Source organism: Rhopilema esculentum, chromosome 12 (assembly GCF_057945365.1).
Source record: "Rhopilema esculentum isolate cy_ngs chromosome 12, ASM5794536v1, whole genome shotgun sequence".
Classification (NCBI taxonomy): Eukaryota; Metazoa; Cnidaria; class Scyphozoa; order Rhizostomeae; family Rhizostomatidae; genus Rhopilema; species Rhopilema esculentum.
Genome location: NC_142826.1, coordinates 8323712 through 8341385, shown reverse-complemented (window position 1 = coordinate 8341385; position 17674 = coordinate 8323712). Strand labels below are relative to the sequence as shown.

The window sequence follows — 17674 nt, the reverse complement described above, 5'->3', positions numbered from 1 at the left end:
GTTTGTTAATGCCTAGAGGAATCAGGAATTGAACTGTCCGTTAACATTTTTCCAGAATTTTCCTTTTGTATGTGTATTTGCTATGTCTTTTTATTTCTCTGAGTAATGTATACGTCAGGATGATGGAAAAGACGAACAAGTATTGTGTAGGAAGTTTCTCCCGTTTGAAACTCGCCAGAGTAATGACCTGTTGGATAAGTAACAGAATATAACTAACTGCGATACCGGATAATAAGTTCATTTTCACAGTAGCAGTTTACTATTTATGAAAAGCAAGATATGATTGTTTGGTGAAGCAAAGCTTTCCTTATCACTGCCAGTTACTTAAACTTGGAACAAAGATTTTCTTGGATTTTATTTCATTCTTTTCTGTTTTTTAACTTAATTCATCTTTTGATATTTTTCCATTAATGTTTTAGTTGGAAATTCCCTATTTATGCGCTCACAATATTGTTTTCTATTGTCATTTTTCGAATACACCAATGAAAAATATCTTTTTCCAACTGACTGAATATGTTGAACTATCTGAAAAATAACATTATAATAGTTTGGCATACTTATCCGACAGGTGAATCGGGATCAAAGGTTTAGGAGACAGATATGCAAATTAACGCGAAAGCGAAAGATATCATTTGGAAGAGGCAAATGTATTTGCACAATTTACTGTGATATTTTCCTATCGGTTGTTACATAATTTACGGCTTTGAGTGGCTAGCTTCTTACAACACTGTTGGCTGTGGTTGTGGTGAATGTTTGTGTTGAGATAGTTCACAGTTGACAATTAAATGCACCTCAATACCGAAATGTAGCTCGCTTTGATTTGCTGTTCTGAACTTTGAGAAGGTAGAGAGTAAAAACAATGTAAGAATGGGATGGGGGGAGCTTTTGCCCTTTCGAAGCATGTGCTTTTTGACGCTCAAGACTGTGTTTTCAAGAGTATGTTTGCGGTTTTACGTTTCCAGTACATCTTATAGTATAAGATAATATAATGAAACTTAGATGCTTAGACTCGCCATCCGAACGTCCATTTTAGTTAGGCATGTCATTGCTTCTTAGCTAAAAGTCCAAGCAAAAAATTTGGCTCAAAGCCGTTTTAATTTCTTGTACAATAATTTCCCCTTCTTTCTCCTGTAAAAAACAAATATTGTTTCGAAAGTAGTACATCTGTTTCATTGAGCCCTTTTTAGTTTCATTTGGCACTAAGAATAATCTTTGATCATTTATTGATAGCCCTGCTGGCCCTGTGAATCGGTCCTAGTCTTGCAAAACATTAAGACCCTTAAAATGGAGAATAAAGTACATATTCATAAAGGATTTATGGGTTAGACCTGATTCGAAACACATTTGCATTGCTGATTCTCTTCTCACGCAGCCATAGCTGTTATTTGCATAAGTAGAGTCAATCTTTCTAAAAAGGGGTGTTTGATCACTTATTGCAAATATTCAAATATTGAGGTAATAGTATGCCCATTTTCTGCTTAATAGTTTTTCCATTTGCAGAGTGGCCTTGAAGTTTTTTGCATCGAAATGTTTTATAGAAAATGGTACTAACTTGATTATTTGTCACCAGTGAACGGCAAAAGAAAGGGGTCCGGCGATAGAAAGCTTGGTACATAGCTGGCAGGTAGGCATATGGACGTATAGTTATGCGATTGTAAGTTCGCTTAAGGTCACTGTAGTTTATCGACTCGTCTGTTAGATTTAGAACCATATACGTTTTTAATGCTGTCAAGGAGAATATTCACTTCAGAATGTTTTTATTTTATAAACTTTTGGTTCTCTTCATTGGTCAAGAGAAGCTTCTTGCTCAACATATTAAATCACTTATTTTTTGCATTTATATGAAATTAGAAATATTCCTATTACGTTTCGGTTTCCAATCCTTGGTCCATTAAGATGGTCGAAGGAAGGGAAGTTTGCACTTTCCGGCTCCTTTCGACAATGTATAAATGAACTATTAACTTGAAGAAACTTATAGCTTACCCCCGGATTAATACAATTGCTAGATATTTTCATCCACATTGAAACGGGACAGACAGTGCAGAGAAACTGCTTGTTGCTAGTCAGTGCACTTTTGCTGTAAGTAATTCTTGTCTTTCACTTTGTAAGGGCGTTAAGTTGAAAGTAAGCTATTTCTTTTCAATTGGTACCAAAATTCTGATATCTGATTGGTTGCCTATGATGTATATTTATTTCACAGTTTCCGCACTCATTTAGTGTTGTTGGTCCAAAATATATTCATTTTTCCTCTCAAAGGTATAGAGTTCTTAAGTGTTGTGTTCATGAAAATCTATTTTTACAAGTTTTGCCTACATACAGTTTTGACTGTATGGGTCCACAAACCACAAGGTAAGCACGACTGTATTTCGTTAGCATAAAATTACATTTGAAGGCTTTTTCTGTATGTTGACAGAGCCTTGTTCATGATTTCTGAAGCACTGAGAGGCCACCGGCTTATTTCACAACCTGTTTAGTGGCGAGTGGGTTTTCGCATATGTCATCATTTGTTCTGGATGCAAACGAAATATTTTGTTGACAATAACGAAATATTTAACAGAAAGAAAGTTCTTCTATTGCAACAGGTGGGTTTGTTTTACGTATATTTGCATTGTATTTATTTGTTACGACGCTGACTTTTGAAGTTTATTTCATTCTTGTCATTGGTATGCCACGGTTATCAATAATTTAAGGCAGTTTGATTATTCCTTGATTAAAACATAATTTGCTCTAAGGTTGTTAAAATTTTTAATTTTCTGTAACACTGTCAAAGCAACTTTACATGTTAAGTTCAAACTATGACCACGTGGTCTTTCTCAAGCGTATTTGATACCTTATTAACATATAATCAGCAACACGTGTCTTTCGAGACTCGCTGAGGCCAAAGTGGCTTATACTTACGGATTTGTAGAGATTGACAGATCGACGTACATTTGTGTTAAAGCAGTCATGACTTTACATTAATCGTTTCTAGCAGGTATTACTTTTTACAATTCTATGGTTTATAAGAACCCGTTGCTTGTTGCAAAAGTATTGAATTTACATTGGGAACTGTAAGCATGTGTATGTTTTAATATTTACACGGAAAAACCCTGGGTGTTATCTACACAAGGCACTCTTGCTCTGTGAACAACAAATCTAAGCCTCTTCTATGACGTCACCAGGAGGCTATTTCGGCCTGCAATGCACAGTACTTGTGACTTTCAAACAATGATCCATATTTGAAATGCGTTTGTTTAATTTCAGAAATTCCATTCGTTGGATATATAAAGGTTTAGACACGGTGACTAATATCAGAAGTAAACTCTGCATTGATTATCCACGAGAAGACGTCTTCGCATGCAAAAGTCTATGATCTACGTTTAAGTCAGGTGTGTGTGGTTTAAATTATAGCCTTTTTCAATGCGAAACTCTTACATTATATCAATCATTAGACCAGTGTTTTTCAACCACTGTATATTGTCTGGTGTGTCCTGGAAAATTTTCCAATTTCATCTAATTGGTGAAAAAACAGGCCACAGTTTCACGCTGAGCGAAAAAAATATTTGGTTTTACAAGACACTTCGATGAAACGAATTTATATTGCGAATATAAGCCATATAGTTTCATTTCTTAACATTTTTGGTTGATGTTGTGCCTCGTGGTTTTTTAAATAAATAAATGTACCGTGGATCACAAAAGGTTGACAAGCACTGCATTAGGCAAATGCTTTAGTCTCCTGGTGTCAATAATAGGGTTGATCTTCGTTGCAGATTTGCCCCTTAGTGTGACATTGTTAAGATTACAATATACAGCTCGAGACAACGGGACCTCCTTGCTTTTAGTGGTGCCTTCCTCTTTGCTTTTCCTGCATATATTGCTGTATTTTTGCTGCTAGATAAAGGGACTTTAAAGTTTAAGACCTAGATTGCGTCAATGTGATATGCCGTGCTGTGCTTCTGTGACGCCATCTCCTTATAAAAAGCCCCTTTAAGAACTATTCCAAGAGGGCTTACTAATGCCCTTGTGAAATGGTTTCAATCGCTTCAATGAAAATTCGCCTAAAAGTTAGATTTGAACTATTTCAACCAAATTTAGCTCATCCAAATTTTCAACCAAATTTCTTTCATTACGATATCTACTCGTTGTTCGAAGCTTCAAGCCAAATATCATTTGTTTCAAATGAATATTCCCTTCCCAATCCATCTATTTTAAATCAACTGTGATGTAGGATTAGTCGAGTTGCTAGCACTTGAATCAAATAGAAAAATATTGCCCTCCTGATGTTGTTCGGAAAGTTTTAGATGTTTGCTGACAACTGAGAGCAACACGACGCAGCAGTTAATCAATTCAACTCAATTTAATTCAATTCAAAATGTCATTCACTAGTCATTCACAGTTTCAATTACTAAACTAAATACATACAAAAAAATTTTCCCTGTTAAATTAAAAAGAGTAGATAGAAAAGGTACAAGCTAACAATATAAGGATAACAGCAATTATTACGTTGTTAAACTGTATGACATTGGAAAAAAACTTCTCAAAAACTCACGAGTTCTATCTAGCCGCATGCCCTATTTAGATGAATTGGTGTTTAGAAAAAAGTAAATTGAATTTGAATTATAATTGAAAAGCAGTAAGATTGCAATAAAGCTAGATTGATATCAAAATTAAACGTATTCATTTATTTATTTTATATTTCGACAAATTTCACCAATTCTTAGCTTGAATATGGCCTAAATCAGACACCTTACTTCGCCATATGAAGAGTTAAATGTTTAATGTTAAAAGCATTGAATCCCACGTATGAGAGATTTCATCAACTGCGATGTTCTAGCTTATGCCTGAACCTGGGATTTCCCACCACCTTTGTTTGTGTAAGGCCCTCTGGACACTGAACAATATTCCAACATGAAAGCTTAGTGAAAATTCTAGTTCATTTTCCTCTTTCTTTTAACAATGATCAATGAAGAAAACTCGATGTGGAACTTTTCCAAATTTCTCATGTAAACGCAGCCTTAGAGGTCAGTGAATAATTGATCTGAGTCAAATAGCTGGGCGAAAAGTTTGTTTAGTGCTATATTCATTTCATTTCGTTACTGAACTAAGCAAACGGAAAATGTTTCTGACGAATAGGGTATGCGTACGCAAGACTGTAGGAATTTCTGTTGTGATTCATGATTAAAATGGCACAAAAAGTTAAGAGCTTCTCTTTATATGTTCAGAAGAACTGAACGCACGTATGCTTTTTTATAAGAAAGTTGCTTGTGAGAAAGTAAAACTGGGCCTTTCAAACAGGAAACAGCTAAGCATTTTGTCTTTCAACTTTAAGAAAGTATCTAATTATTCTAGTTTCACTTTTAGATTACCTTCCAGCAAATAGAAAATAATATACATTTAATTATTTCACCGCACAACTATTTATCGGTCAATAACAATTTTAGTTATTGATAGACTTAAGCAATGTCTTTGCTTGCCTCGACTGAGATTAATGCCTTGCGACCCTGTTGCTGTATTGACCAACCTGTTCAAGGCTCAATTTTTCCGAAAAAATCTGTGAGAAACTGCGTTGTATTTTACGATTTAAACGGTAGGTTAAGTAGAAACAGTTTCTTGGTAAGGATATTCTAAGAAAGTTACAATGCTCAGGTCCTGGAGGGTCTTGAACTCATTTGACCGCTCGACACTAAATCAAGTGATATTTTCAATGAACAAGTTTATTGACATGTTCAACTAATAATAATAATAATAATAATAATTATAATAATAATAATTATAATAATAATAATAATAATTATAATAATAATAATAATTATTTATAATAATAATTACATAACATCATAAGCAAATTTAAATAAATGAATCTGGAAGGTATTCTGCCCTCCCCTCCTTCGCATTGGAAAGTGAAATCTGCACGCAGGCTATGAAATGTGCCCTTCATTTGTCCAGGGCCATGAAAAAATAAAGATGATAAAATATGATAAATGCAGCTCCAGTTGAAACAGAAAAGTAAGGCGAACCGCTCAGGCCTCCTATGGTAAACTCAGGTTCCTATGGTTCAGGCCTTCTTTTAATAAGATGCATGTGCGACAAGCCCGGTGTAAACCGCCCGTCAAAGAAATGCAAAAAGCTGATGTCCAAGAGAAATCTTGGATTATTGGTTAAATTTCCTAGGAATGTGTCTGTAATTCAATTTACCAAAATTCACATGTTGCAAAGCTCGTGTTGAGACCTGCAGATGTCTTTTTGTGCTTTCTTGATGTGCTTTCTTGCCTTTACAGTCAGCTTGGTTTTCGTCTTTATTCCTGCCATTGCTGTTGATCGATCTATAGCTTCAGCTTCTCTATCGTTCTACTGTGAGTTTGAAGATTCTTTTACATTTTCTGGCTTCACGTTTATGGATTTTATAAGTTGGATTATGTCTAGAAGCTCTTTAAGTTAAAATTGTTGCTTTCAACTTTATATTATTTGGTTTTCACAATACTTGATAGTTTACTTTTGTTTAGAATTCCTTTTTTTGAAAATTTTAGAATCTTAAATTTGCGGCTAAGTTCTTCATGGCTGCTAAGAAACCGTTTCCAAAACCATGACCTTATTTTTGGAAACAAGAAGCCTTTAAACATTGATTTTAATTCTAAGAACTCTCTCCCAAACGGTTTTTTCGAACCTTTTTGTCCATAAATATGAGCAATATTGTTGTTTTTTTTGGTTAGGACATGAAGGTAACCTATATGCGAGCAAACAGTATTTAATGAATTCAATATGGTAACAATAAGCAATCCTGTAAAGAACTTAAAAAAATTGCCTACAATCTCAAAAACCATTTTTCATATTGAAAGAATGCAGACTTAAAAAGGGTTTTAAACGCGGATAAAACTAAACGCGTCGCCAGTTACAGTCTTGGTGTAAGTGCCAGACGACTTTTGCACCCAGCTGTTTGATATTTTCAATTGATATTAGTTGCCTGTAATTTGTGTCTTGTTTAGGCTTCAACCGATTTGTTATTTGTCATGTTTTTCATGAAAAGGAAGCAATTTTGCGTGCAAAAGCTGGTGAATTTTTAAATAATATCTTAGTGGATGGTCAACATTCCCTCTTGTAAGCACCTGACATCAGGTTGTAGCACTGAAACTTGTAAAAAAATTGCTTGACTCTTAAATAAGCAAAAAGTTTTGAATCTTCTTAATGAAAAGTATGCAAGGAGAGAAAATGAAGGAAAAACTATATGTTCTTTATATTTGGTATAAAGGCTACTTAATCCGTTATAGTTTTTGAAACAGCAAACGCGACCTGTTCAAGGCAAACGGTGAGACCGGTTCGATACAATGCGAAAATAATTTTTTTTCTCCTGTCAGCCTTTGCCTTCTGATCAAATTTATAAATATGCATTATGAATATGTTTTGGAGTTATTCACGAAACAGGCTTTGTAGGGTGATTTTCTTCAACTCTAAACTATATCACGCTCTATGTGCAAACGTATTGAGCACTGTGCTTAGGCCCATAGGGATGGGGGCGTGGGGGGGGGCGTCACACCCCCAACCCCCCTGGAAAAAATATTGTCGGCAAATCTGGTATACCATCGGAAAATCCTGTGATATGTTGGAAAATCCTGTGATATATCGGAAAATCCTGTGATATGTCGGCGAATATTGCCATTCGTAAGCAAACATTGCATCCTGAGGTGGCAATAACAGTGTCATGGCATATCCACCTGTCCAGCGTCTGTGTTTTTTAATTGTTTTTTATTTATTTAGTGGTGTTTCCTTGTTGATAATTAATATCCATCCATGAAAATACTGCCCTAGTTCATAAGCAATAGATTGCAAGAGATGACTGCAAAAAATACTCTGAAATGCATTTTAAGACAATCTAAAAGGCGAAGTCGCAAAACATTTCTGCTCGCTCCGCTCGCAAGGGGCCTCGTCTTTCAGTTTTGCTGCAAGGCCTCCGAAGCCTCTCGGGGGTCCTGTCAGAAAGATCAACGTGCTGAACTATTTGAATTAGTGGGGGTATCTCATTGCTCAAAACTTGACTTCTATAAAATCAAAGAAAGTACCCACAGTTACTCGAAAATCGAAGCGATAATTGATTAACGAGAACATACTATTTGATAAACAAAATCAATTGCGTCCAAATGCCACACCCAAAATTGATATTTCTTAGACTGGTACCCCCCCCCCCCCCCAAGTGAAAGTGCTTAGCGACGGCCCTGAATGTGCTACTGAAGTATCAACAGACAATTTTTTTCGATATTCATTATACATAAATATATATGTACATTGATGAAAGTTACTGTAAGACCTTACATTTACACTGAGGATTTCCAGAAAAATCACATCAAGTTTTTGTTTGTTTGACATCACCATGCCGCTGCATGAGGGTAGATTTCTTAAGATATCCTAAAAAAACCTGCATTTATTTTGATAAAATACATTTGTTTAAGGCTCTATATTCCAGTGTTACACAATTTGCTCTTTTTTAAAAACAAGGTTATTACGCCTTAAAATTCGAAACTCCGATACTTGAATCGTGTTTTCTGAATTCGCTGTTTTCTAAACAACGAATCTCTCCCAAGCTTTTTATATCTTTTGACGTGAAAGATCTACCATTTTGCACATAATCTAGATTGTACCTCGGAATTTTCAGATCTTAAAACAGAATTGCGAGTTGTTAATAAAGTATGAGGACTTGGTGAAATACGTTCTAGAAACTTTATGCCAGTCAGGTAGTTTCTCGAGAAGAATTCTTTCAATGTAAACTGAAAAGTACGCAGGTGCAAGACCATTGATTCGTGTGTAGAAGGTGGTTGCTGTCTCTCGTTTGGCAATTTCACTAATAGTTGGCCAATTCAGTCTTTTTATCAGTGCATCCGCAGGTGCATCATAGCGGCTAATGGAATTTTTAGCTTTTATAGTGTAAGTCGTTTTGATTCCCACTGCTACCCGGTAAAGAATAACAGAAATTGATATGCGGTCTCTACGATATCTCTATAGAGTTTGCAAGTTTTCTGGGGTTGCATTTCTAAGCAAACTTCAAGAATCAGATAGCTCGAGAAACCGTAGCACACAAGAGCCTGACTTTTGCATCCCAAACGAGATGTCGATCCAGTTTCACTCCTTAGTATTTAGTTTTTGAATATGTTCTCAACTTGTGAGTTTCTAATTGCAAGGGAAAGAGAGTTGGTCTTGAAATTTAACTATTAAAGTCTCCGTTTAGGTTTTTATAAAAAACGTAGATGTTGTTGGAGGATTATGGTATGGTGGTATTATGGCAAATCCTTAATATCGGTCAAGAACAAGAGAGGACCAAGACAAGAGCCTTGTGGCACATATTTAATGTTATCTAGTTAGATCTACGGTTCTAAGTGGACATGAATGACTTTCAAAAAGAGCACAGTCAAAATAGATTTGTCAGTCATTTTTCATAATGTATTTAAGACAAAGACAATTACGGAATCAGCTGCTCTCTGTCGATCTTTAATCTTCTCTGTGACGAAATCTTTTAAAGATTTTGAAATTTGTTAAAAATGCTTTTACCGTATGTTGTATCAAGTGCCAAAGAGCTTTTGAAATTTATTATGACTCTTTCTTTATAAACTATCTAAATCTGAGATAAGCCTGACTTTCAAAAACGATTTTTGCATGAGTGGGCATTTCTTACATTAAATGTAATAAAGCGGCATTACAAAGGACCGTATATTTTGATGTTCTTCTCCGCAGTTGCTTGTACTCAGCCTGTAATCGGTAACATCGTTTCAATAATTTTTAACCTTGTATAATTTGAGGGCAGGACTGCTAATATTTTCTATGTAACCAAGCACTAACGTTTTATGAGGTATTGTCGCCTACAGTTAAACTTGCACCGTGAGTCTGATATCTCTCTTATACATCGATCTTCAAACAAGGAACAAACGACGTCTGCCCCTCAAAACCTGGTAGAAGTAGTCTCCCGTACAGCAGAAATTTCCCCGCGTCGATAAAAGCTATGGTTCCGCAGCTATTTGTTATGTTGAGGGTCAACTGTCGACATAGGGCATATTCTCTTCAAGTCAAAAGTTTTGGCAGCAAATTGTTACGCTTTCATAGTAGATATAAATTCGTCTTGGAAAATGGACGCATTGCAAATACAGATCCAATTGTCCCGTCGCAATGTAATTCCTTCGAATCCAAAGGGAGCCATTACTAATCTCAGAATGTACCTCTTCCAATGGATGAGGAGAGCTTCTTGAAGTAGATACATCAATGAAAAAATTGTCTACTTTCTCATTTGTCCACACCTTACCAAAGGTGTACGATTAGTGTTTTTATTTGGATATCTTTATTAAATTCAAATATCGGGTTAAAGATATTTTTATTATGATTTTTCATAATATTTCAAAAAAGCGTTCAGGTTTATCGATTCTTTAGAAACAGAAAAATATCTGGTTGCCCTAAGCGAGCCCCTTGCTTTGCCTGTCCCTGAAGCACTGAATTTATGCTTGCCCCATTCAGTTAAGCGCCCCTGCGTTTGTAAGTATATGATCACATGGTGCAATCGATGTAAGTGAGTTGGGTCTGATAAGGCCTTTAGTGAAAATTTATAAGATAAATGCAAGCAATAAGAAAGAAAAAAAATCTAATATCGGAATGCTAGATTTTTATCACCTTGTTGATTAAGTCTTCAAATGCAGATCACCTGAATAAATAATTGATTAGCATTCTTTTTATTTTGATTTCAGACCACCGTAACAGCGATACCGTCGCTCTCGAACTGTGTCCTGTTGCTGTATTAACGCTTGCACGCGCTGGTTATCATACGGTGAACCAACAACATCTTTGTCTTGCGTTGTAGGCATATTTCAAAGTCTAGTTCGCTTTTATGAGACTTTGGTTGACAAATAGGCCCGATTTGGAGGGCAAGGCGTAGAAAGAAGAATAATTACAACACGGAATTGTGTAAAATATTTGTAAGTATCTTTCGTGAGTTTGAAATGTTTATCAACACTGAATGAAATAACTCTGCGTTTTCCTATAAAATCTTTCTCGGTTCTGCATTACAACGATAAACTGAATCTGTACTGTAACACATATAATCACCCAAAGTTTAGTAGCATTTTATTTGTTACTAAACATCTTGCCAGTCTTCGAACGTTTTACTAAAATAAGTAGTTTGTTTTCCTTAATTTGTCATATGTCAGTAAAAGCATTCGGATAAAATGTTTGATAATTTCATAGCAAGATCACTTCCAAACAGCATTTATATTTTATCATTAAACATTATATCTTAATTGATAGATTAATTTTGCCTTCAAGATTTTTAACTCAACATTACAGGACTACGTTGAATGAACACCTTAAGAATGATTTGTGTTAAAAATTTTTTATCAAATAGCTCAATTCATATAAAGTACCTCTCTTTTAGTGTATATGCTCCAAGGCAAAATATATATTATTCTTTATTTATCTGACTTTAAAGAAGGAACGGGGGCGAATGCCACTTCTTTTACCCCCATCAATAGGGTTTTTTAACATGAAATCACATGAAAATACATGTTATTAAATTTCTTTTGGCTCATAATTTTTTATAAATTATATTCTATTTTTGATGAAATATAACTGGGTATATTTCTATCAGTTATATATTGTTTATTCTACTGGATATTGATGTGTATTGAATTTCAATTTTTTCAGCTTTCGAAATATTTTGCAAACTTTTTTAAAATTATAAGGTCGTATTTTGACTCTTTGTTAGTTGAAATGATCAACTTTCAAACCATTTCCTTATTTGCATAGACCCTTTGGTGCGTAAAATAAGACGACTCTATTTTGCTTAGCTAGAACCATCTTATGGAGCAAGCACCTTAGAACAGTCCTGTTCTATTTACCAAAGCATATACAGCTCAGTCTATATGTCATCATGGACTTTATCATAGAGCGGTTGAAAATTTGTTTTCATTCTTTGCTATAGAAGTTACCTTATTTGCATGTTCTGCAAAGATAATATGTCCGAGTACACGTCACTCAATGAACATCAGTATCCAGACTGTTCGAAATCAGCTGATATGAGTCCAAGGCCAGGTATTCCTTCAACAACACCCTGTGAAGGAGCGAGAAAAACTTCACAAAGGAAAGACACTAAAGACTCTGGTTATGGAGGATGCTCGTCTGAATGTGAGGAGGAGCAGCAACTATTGCCAGATTGGTGTTACCAGTGTTTGCAAAGAGGCGAAGCGAATCAAGATGGTGCATGCAAGGAAGTCGATGATAAAAGGAACTGTGAAAGTGATAATGAGCATAAGAAAAAAGACGCCTCTGAAGAAGGCAAACAAAACCTAAGCAATGTGCAAACTGCCTGGATGACCCGGTTTGAAGATTTGGAACGTCTTGATATCCAAAGTGAGAAATGCCAAAGTTTTAAAAGCAGAAAACCTACTAACGATGACCAAGCTCTAAATCAGAAAATGGCAACCAATGAAACTGGTGAATTGAAGGTATGTTGTTTCTTCATCTTGCAGCTTTTTGGTCCAGTTAAGTGCAATTCTGGTCATTTTCTCAAAATCTTAATTTTTAAAAACTAGATTTATATTAGCTGTTTATCTGGACTGATACTCTACCTAGAACGTTATATCAAACATCTCACTAATACGTTCCCTGATGACAGCACTAAGCCTGAAATTCGGAGGTGCAACTAAGAAGTGCCCTGTTTCGAAGCGTGTACAGATATGCCTTCGAGGTATATAAAGTATTGAGCATCAGACATGAAACCTATGTTTAATTTCATCTGGAACAGAGTATAAACTTGAATCCCCTATATAATCTGCAAGTAAGCAAAAAGTTAACTGGAAGACCTCAGGTTTCGTAGAGAGCAAGTAACATAAGCTTTTGCGTTGAGTACGTTATCGTGGCAAGTTTTTAGAGGTATTGAGTAGCTTGGCAGGATAAAATCCCCTACATGTTAATTGAAGTGAATGATATTATTTTGAAGAGGTTTCAACTACAAAAACTAAACCATTCTGAAATGTTTTTCATTCAAACTTCTTTATTTGTTATTTCGAAAGAGGCAATCTGTAGCTACCAACAACAAAAAGTGAATTTTATTTTTATTTGTTTTCGAAAAGTTTGCTTTCACTTACAACGCGCAGTATTCTCTGTTCTAGGCCACCATGAATGATTTGGTTCGTTTTGATAAAGAGGCTAACTCGACCCGTTCTTATGTAAAAAATTTGACATGGAAATGTTTTAATTTGATTAAGAGTCCCCACGTCTTTTGAAATGCTGTACACATTGAAGCATTTTGTTTGAATTTATTTAATATAAGCTTATTTGTAACTAGCTAATTAAATCTTATAAAACTGACAACTTTGCTCTGCGGCGATAAGATGCATTTAGGTCAGGGACAGAAACAAGTGGCCGTATCAAGGGCACTATTTCCTGCCAGTCAACCGTTCAGAGTCAACAATAGGGTTTGTATCGCGTATATGATCGAGAAAACATCGTTGCTGATTCGATGCGTAGGTCTATTGTGTAGTCCAAGAAATGGGAAATTTAAATGGCCAGCGAAATTTATCGAGACATCGTACCTTTAACCAGATTACATACATCCCGGGGACCTAGCTGAGTGAATCAAACGCTGGAAACATGAAGCATGCAAAAGGTGTTAAGAAATTTATCAAAACAGAAACAATAATTAGTTCTGCTATTTCAAATCAAGATTGCGTTCTCGGTAGGGGATTTTTCAGTTTAGTTTTATTTCTAAAATATTTTCAGAATTTTTGGCTTTTAAAAGCTAAGTTTGAAAGAAACATCCCAAAACAACACCATGAAGCATCCTGAAATGTTTAAAATCAATTAGATTACTAATTGCTTGAGATATGGTCACATTAGCACAGGCTCTTGCCGCATCAAACCACTGTATTTTGGCCGGGTTCTGAAACTTGTGTTGTTTTGGGTTGCCCGGTTGTTTTGAAGAGTTTTTCGACTGGTGGACATTTTCTCAATCACCCGTCAATCTTTGCAAACTCATTAAGTGCTGATGAGGCTGTAGCATCAAAATTTGCGCGCTAATGCCTTAGCTTCTTCAACTTAGTTCTTGCTTTTCAACGTCAATGCCTGTACACAATGCACCCTACGATGTCATATAGTAGACGACCATTTGCGCGACTTTTTTGTAACCCTTTCGCTTCTTGGTGTTTACATAAGAATTGATGTAATTCTTCCTTCACAAGAATCAAACTGTCAACATGTGAGAGCAAACTTGAAAGAGGGGCAGTTGGTAGTTGGGGTGCTAAAAAATTTTCAAAAATTGATGACGAGAGTACGCTGTATGCAAAAACTTCAGAACCTTTTCGGAATAAACAACAAAACTTTTAGGTAATCCTTGAAGCAAATTAACCTGTCGGTCTCAGAAACTTTTCCACCTGATTCTAATTCATCAAAAGGGGTGCACAATTTCCAAAAAAGGGGCGCCGGAATTGCTTCAACTCGTCGAGGAAGGGGCATCTGCCCCTAATTGCCCCCCCCCCTTAAATCTGCCACTGAAACACGTCGAAAGACTTGATTGTGATATCGAGCGAAATTTTCCATTAACGTTTTGCAGCTGTACGACTTTGCAAGAAACATTTACATTAACATACAAATATTCATGTGCAATTATCTAAATAGTTCAATTCAATGTGCTGCTTCAAAACAGCCCATAAACACGTGGAAACATCTGTTCTTTAAATGCGTCTGAATTTTGATTTTTCATTTTCTTTCGCAGCCAAACAAAAGACATCGAAGGATGACACCTATACCACTTTCAAATCCAGTAAAAATAAGTAAGTCAGTATTTTCTTCACTCATTTATGCAGTTTAATGTTGGGCTTACTGGATCTTTCAAGTTTATTCCAGATTTCAGGAAATGTCTCAATCCTCCTCGGGATGAAGCTGTACTCTACTCGCCTTCCTCAAAATTTTTCTTACATCTTTTGTTATCTTTTGTACAAAGGTTTCTTAGAAACGAATTGTAGTAAAATCATATATATGGTTTTGTTACGCATTGGCCTTCCTCAAAACAACTGCATCGTTGTATAACCTTCCTCAGGTTCACAGCCATGAAAGCGTGATATTTTCTGGACGCTGGTTAATTTGTGGCTAGGTGTTAGTTAGGAAAAATACAGTATGTGTGCTGTCTCAAACAGCAGTCACAAAGCCAACTTGAAATTGTGAGTTGCTACACATTGCTACACACTTTGTTTTGTGTTCTTTATACCTCGTTTGGACGGAGTTTCTCAAGCCACAATAAGGCGTCTCACACTATATGGTTACGTGTGTTTAGTGAAAATCGTTCATTCATTTCGCACAAAGATCGTCACAGAAGAATCTCATACCCGATCATCATTGGTTGTCTGTTGACACTAAACCCATCGCGTTATTATAAGCATGAACTATAAGCATGCTCCTTGTGCATGTAAAGGGGTAACATGTAAAGGGGTAATAATTCGTTCTTTATAAAACACCATACAGAGATTTGTACAGAAAAGGTTATATTCATGAATACTGCTTAATTTCCAATATTTTTGCCATTTCTCTTTGTTTTTGAACCCTTAGAAGTCTTTGTCATTTGAAAATTAGGAAATATACAAAGATCGATGTCCCGTGCTGATGAAAATTAATTCTAAATTTGTGAATAATTTTTTGGCGGTACAAGATTTGGAAATGGCTTTGAAAAAGCAAACTTTTTACACGTGACTTTAGCTTTCCGTCTGGCACTGTACAGAGTATGAAAAGAGAGTCCAAGTGATAGTGATGTTGTAAATTTTGTCTTTTTTCAAAGCCATTTTCAAATTCGAAATTTGATGCTAGTAGAAAGTCAAAGACACATTTATGATATGTACACATAGTCAAAAATTTAGATTTTCTCAATGTTCATTAAATCTCAATCATACTCGACCTATGGCAACTTAGTTCTGAATTATTCTCTTTAAACTTGGAGCTATCTTTTCCATCCAATGGAGCCATATGATGTACTTTTCAAAGAATTGGAAGAGCGTCTTCTTGAACTGAGATATTGCCTAGCTGCGTGGAGCAGAGTTGACTGGAATTGCGTAATGTTTACCGCTTCGAATAAGACAGCTGATAGCCCAGTCAGCTGATTGCTCATATTTGACGAGCAATCGTAAGAGAAGCTTTTGTTATGCAACATTTACGTCTTGTTGTTGAAATATTTTTCTAACATTGAACGTCCACAAGTGTCTCGATGTTAACATAAACTGGGGAATAAAACTAGGCGGGCGGAGGATATGTGGAAGTGTTTCATATCAACCCAATTTTTAAAATCTCTACCCTTTTATTCAGATTCGGGAAATTCGCCACTTATCCTATTAATTCAAGAAGCCTCCCCTACTCCCCCACATTTGATTCTAGAGTATTTCAATAATACGTATCAAATATATTTTGAACACATAAGTAGTTGCAGTCAATTCTCGATCTATTCTCAACTCACGCATATAGAAATAGCTGTGTTGTCCCCTTTTTAGCGTATCGAAATTAATTGTATCCTACTCGCTGAAAGCATTATTGAAGAGAAATGCCATTTCCGAGCCACGATAACAAAGAAAATGACGGTAACGTTTACCCGTGTTCCCATCAGAAACGTCAACCGTCAGAAAAAGCCATAAGTGCTTTATTTAGTATGCATCTTTATAGTATATTAAACCATGCTCTTTTCTTTGATTTTATTTATATTTAAACTTTGATTTTAATAGCTTTTAAATATTATTGGAAAAGCATAACAAACAAAACTCAGCTGAAGTAACAAAACTGAAGACGTTTCTGAAATTCCAACTTGAATCTGTTCCCTTCTAGTTAATTTTTTGAATTTTAAGAAAGAGGCTTCTAGCGGTTATTACAAGCATTTTTTGTAAACAGACACAAACTCGTCAGTTCTGAACTCGATTAATTGCAAAGTTCGATACAAGACTTACTGGTCACTAGATTTTGCTTTTCATAAAATATTTAAAGAATCGTTACTCAGAAATACAGCCCAAGACACCTTAATGTCAAATTTTTTATTTTAAAATCTATTGACAAGGTAACGCTATCAAGTGATATTTCCTTGCCAGCCAAACAGTTATTTCTAGCGAAATGCAATCGCTTCACTGTGTGCTTTGTCTAATAGCTACGACTACAGGCAGTTTGTCGTGGGAACTGTAACTTCTGATGAAGGCCTGAATGGAATAGCTTTGCATATAACTATCAACAGTCCTAGCAGGTTTCTCTGTCCTTTTGGTTTTTAATGTCTTCTAGATGATTTGCTCGCGCCGTCCTCTGTATCTCCAGCAAAGAATCTTCGATTTTAAGCATTTGTGCAGATTTTCCGATAATCCTGCAGATGTTTTTAGAATCAAGGCATGTTTTTCTGAGTTTCAATATAAAATTCAAGTTCCCATCAAAGATAATCACGATAATCGTACATCCAGTAATTTTTGATAAGTAGGAGAGAAAACCTTCTGTCATGAAACAGCTTTCTTTATCGTCAATGTATCACAATAGGATTGGCTGGATTTCCAAAATGTTTGGTTTTGGAAGAAAATTTCTGATTTGGCAGCCAATGGTCCCTTTGAGTCAGACATCTGTGCATAGATCGATTTTTGAAAGTCTTGAAACGGCACGCTCGATCCTTTACTGTTGCCAATGCAATTGCTTTGGACAAGGAATCAAGCAAATATTTTCTCAATTA

General features: G+C 35.6%; 1 protein-coding gene across 7 annotated transcripts in view; it reads left to right on the top strand.

Moving 5' to 3' along the window:
• The first annotated feature begins 46 nt into the window (after positions 1–46).
• Positions 47–17674, top strand: part of LOC135681351 (uncharacterized) — a 31888-nt gene continuing 14260 nt past the window's right edge. Inside the window, exons 1-6 of one of the 7 annotated variants that reach the window (XM_065195790.2) lie at positions 47–1624; positions 2007–2079; positions 2414–3368; positions 10695–10922; positions 11924–12446; positions 14714–14771. In XM_065195790.2, coding sequence (XP_065051862.2) covers positions 11940–12446; positions 14714–14771 — 565 coding nt within the window. In that variant the 5' untranslated portion in view covers positions 47–1624; positions 2007–2079; positions 2414–3368; positions 10695–10922; positions 11924–11939. Of the gene's footprint in view, positions 3369–10694; positions 10923–11923; positions 12447–14713; positions 14772–17674 lie in introns of all 7 variants that reach the window. The other 6 variants (XM_065195791.2, XM_065195789.2, XM_065195788.2 and 3 more) reach the window with 6 other exon arrangements.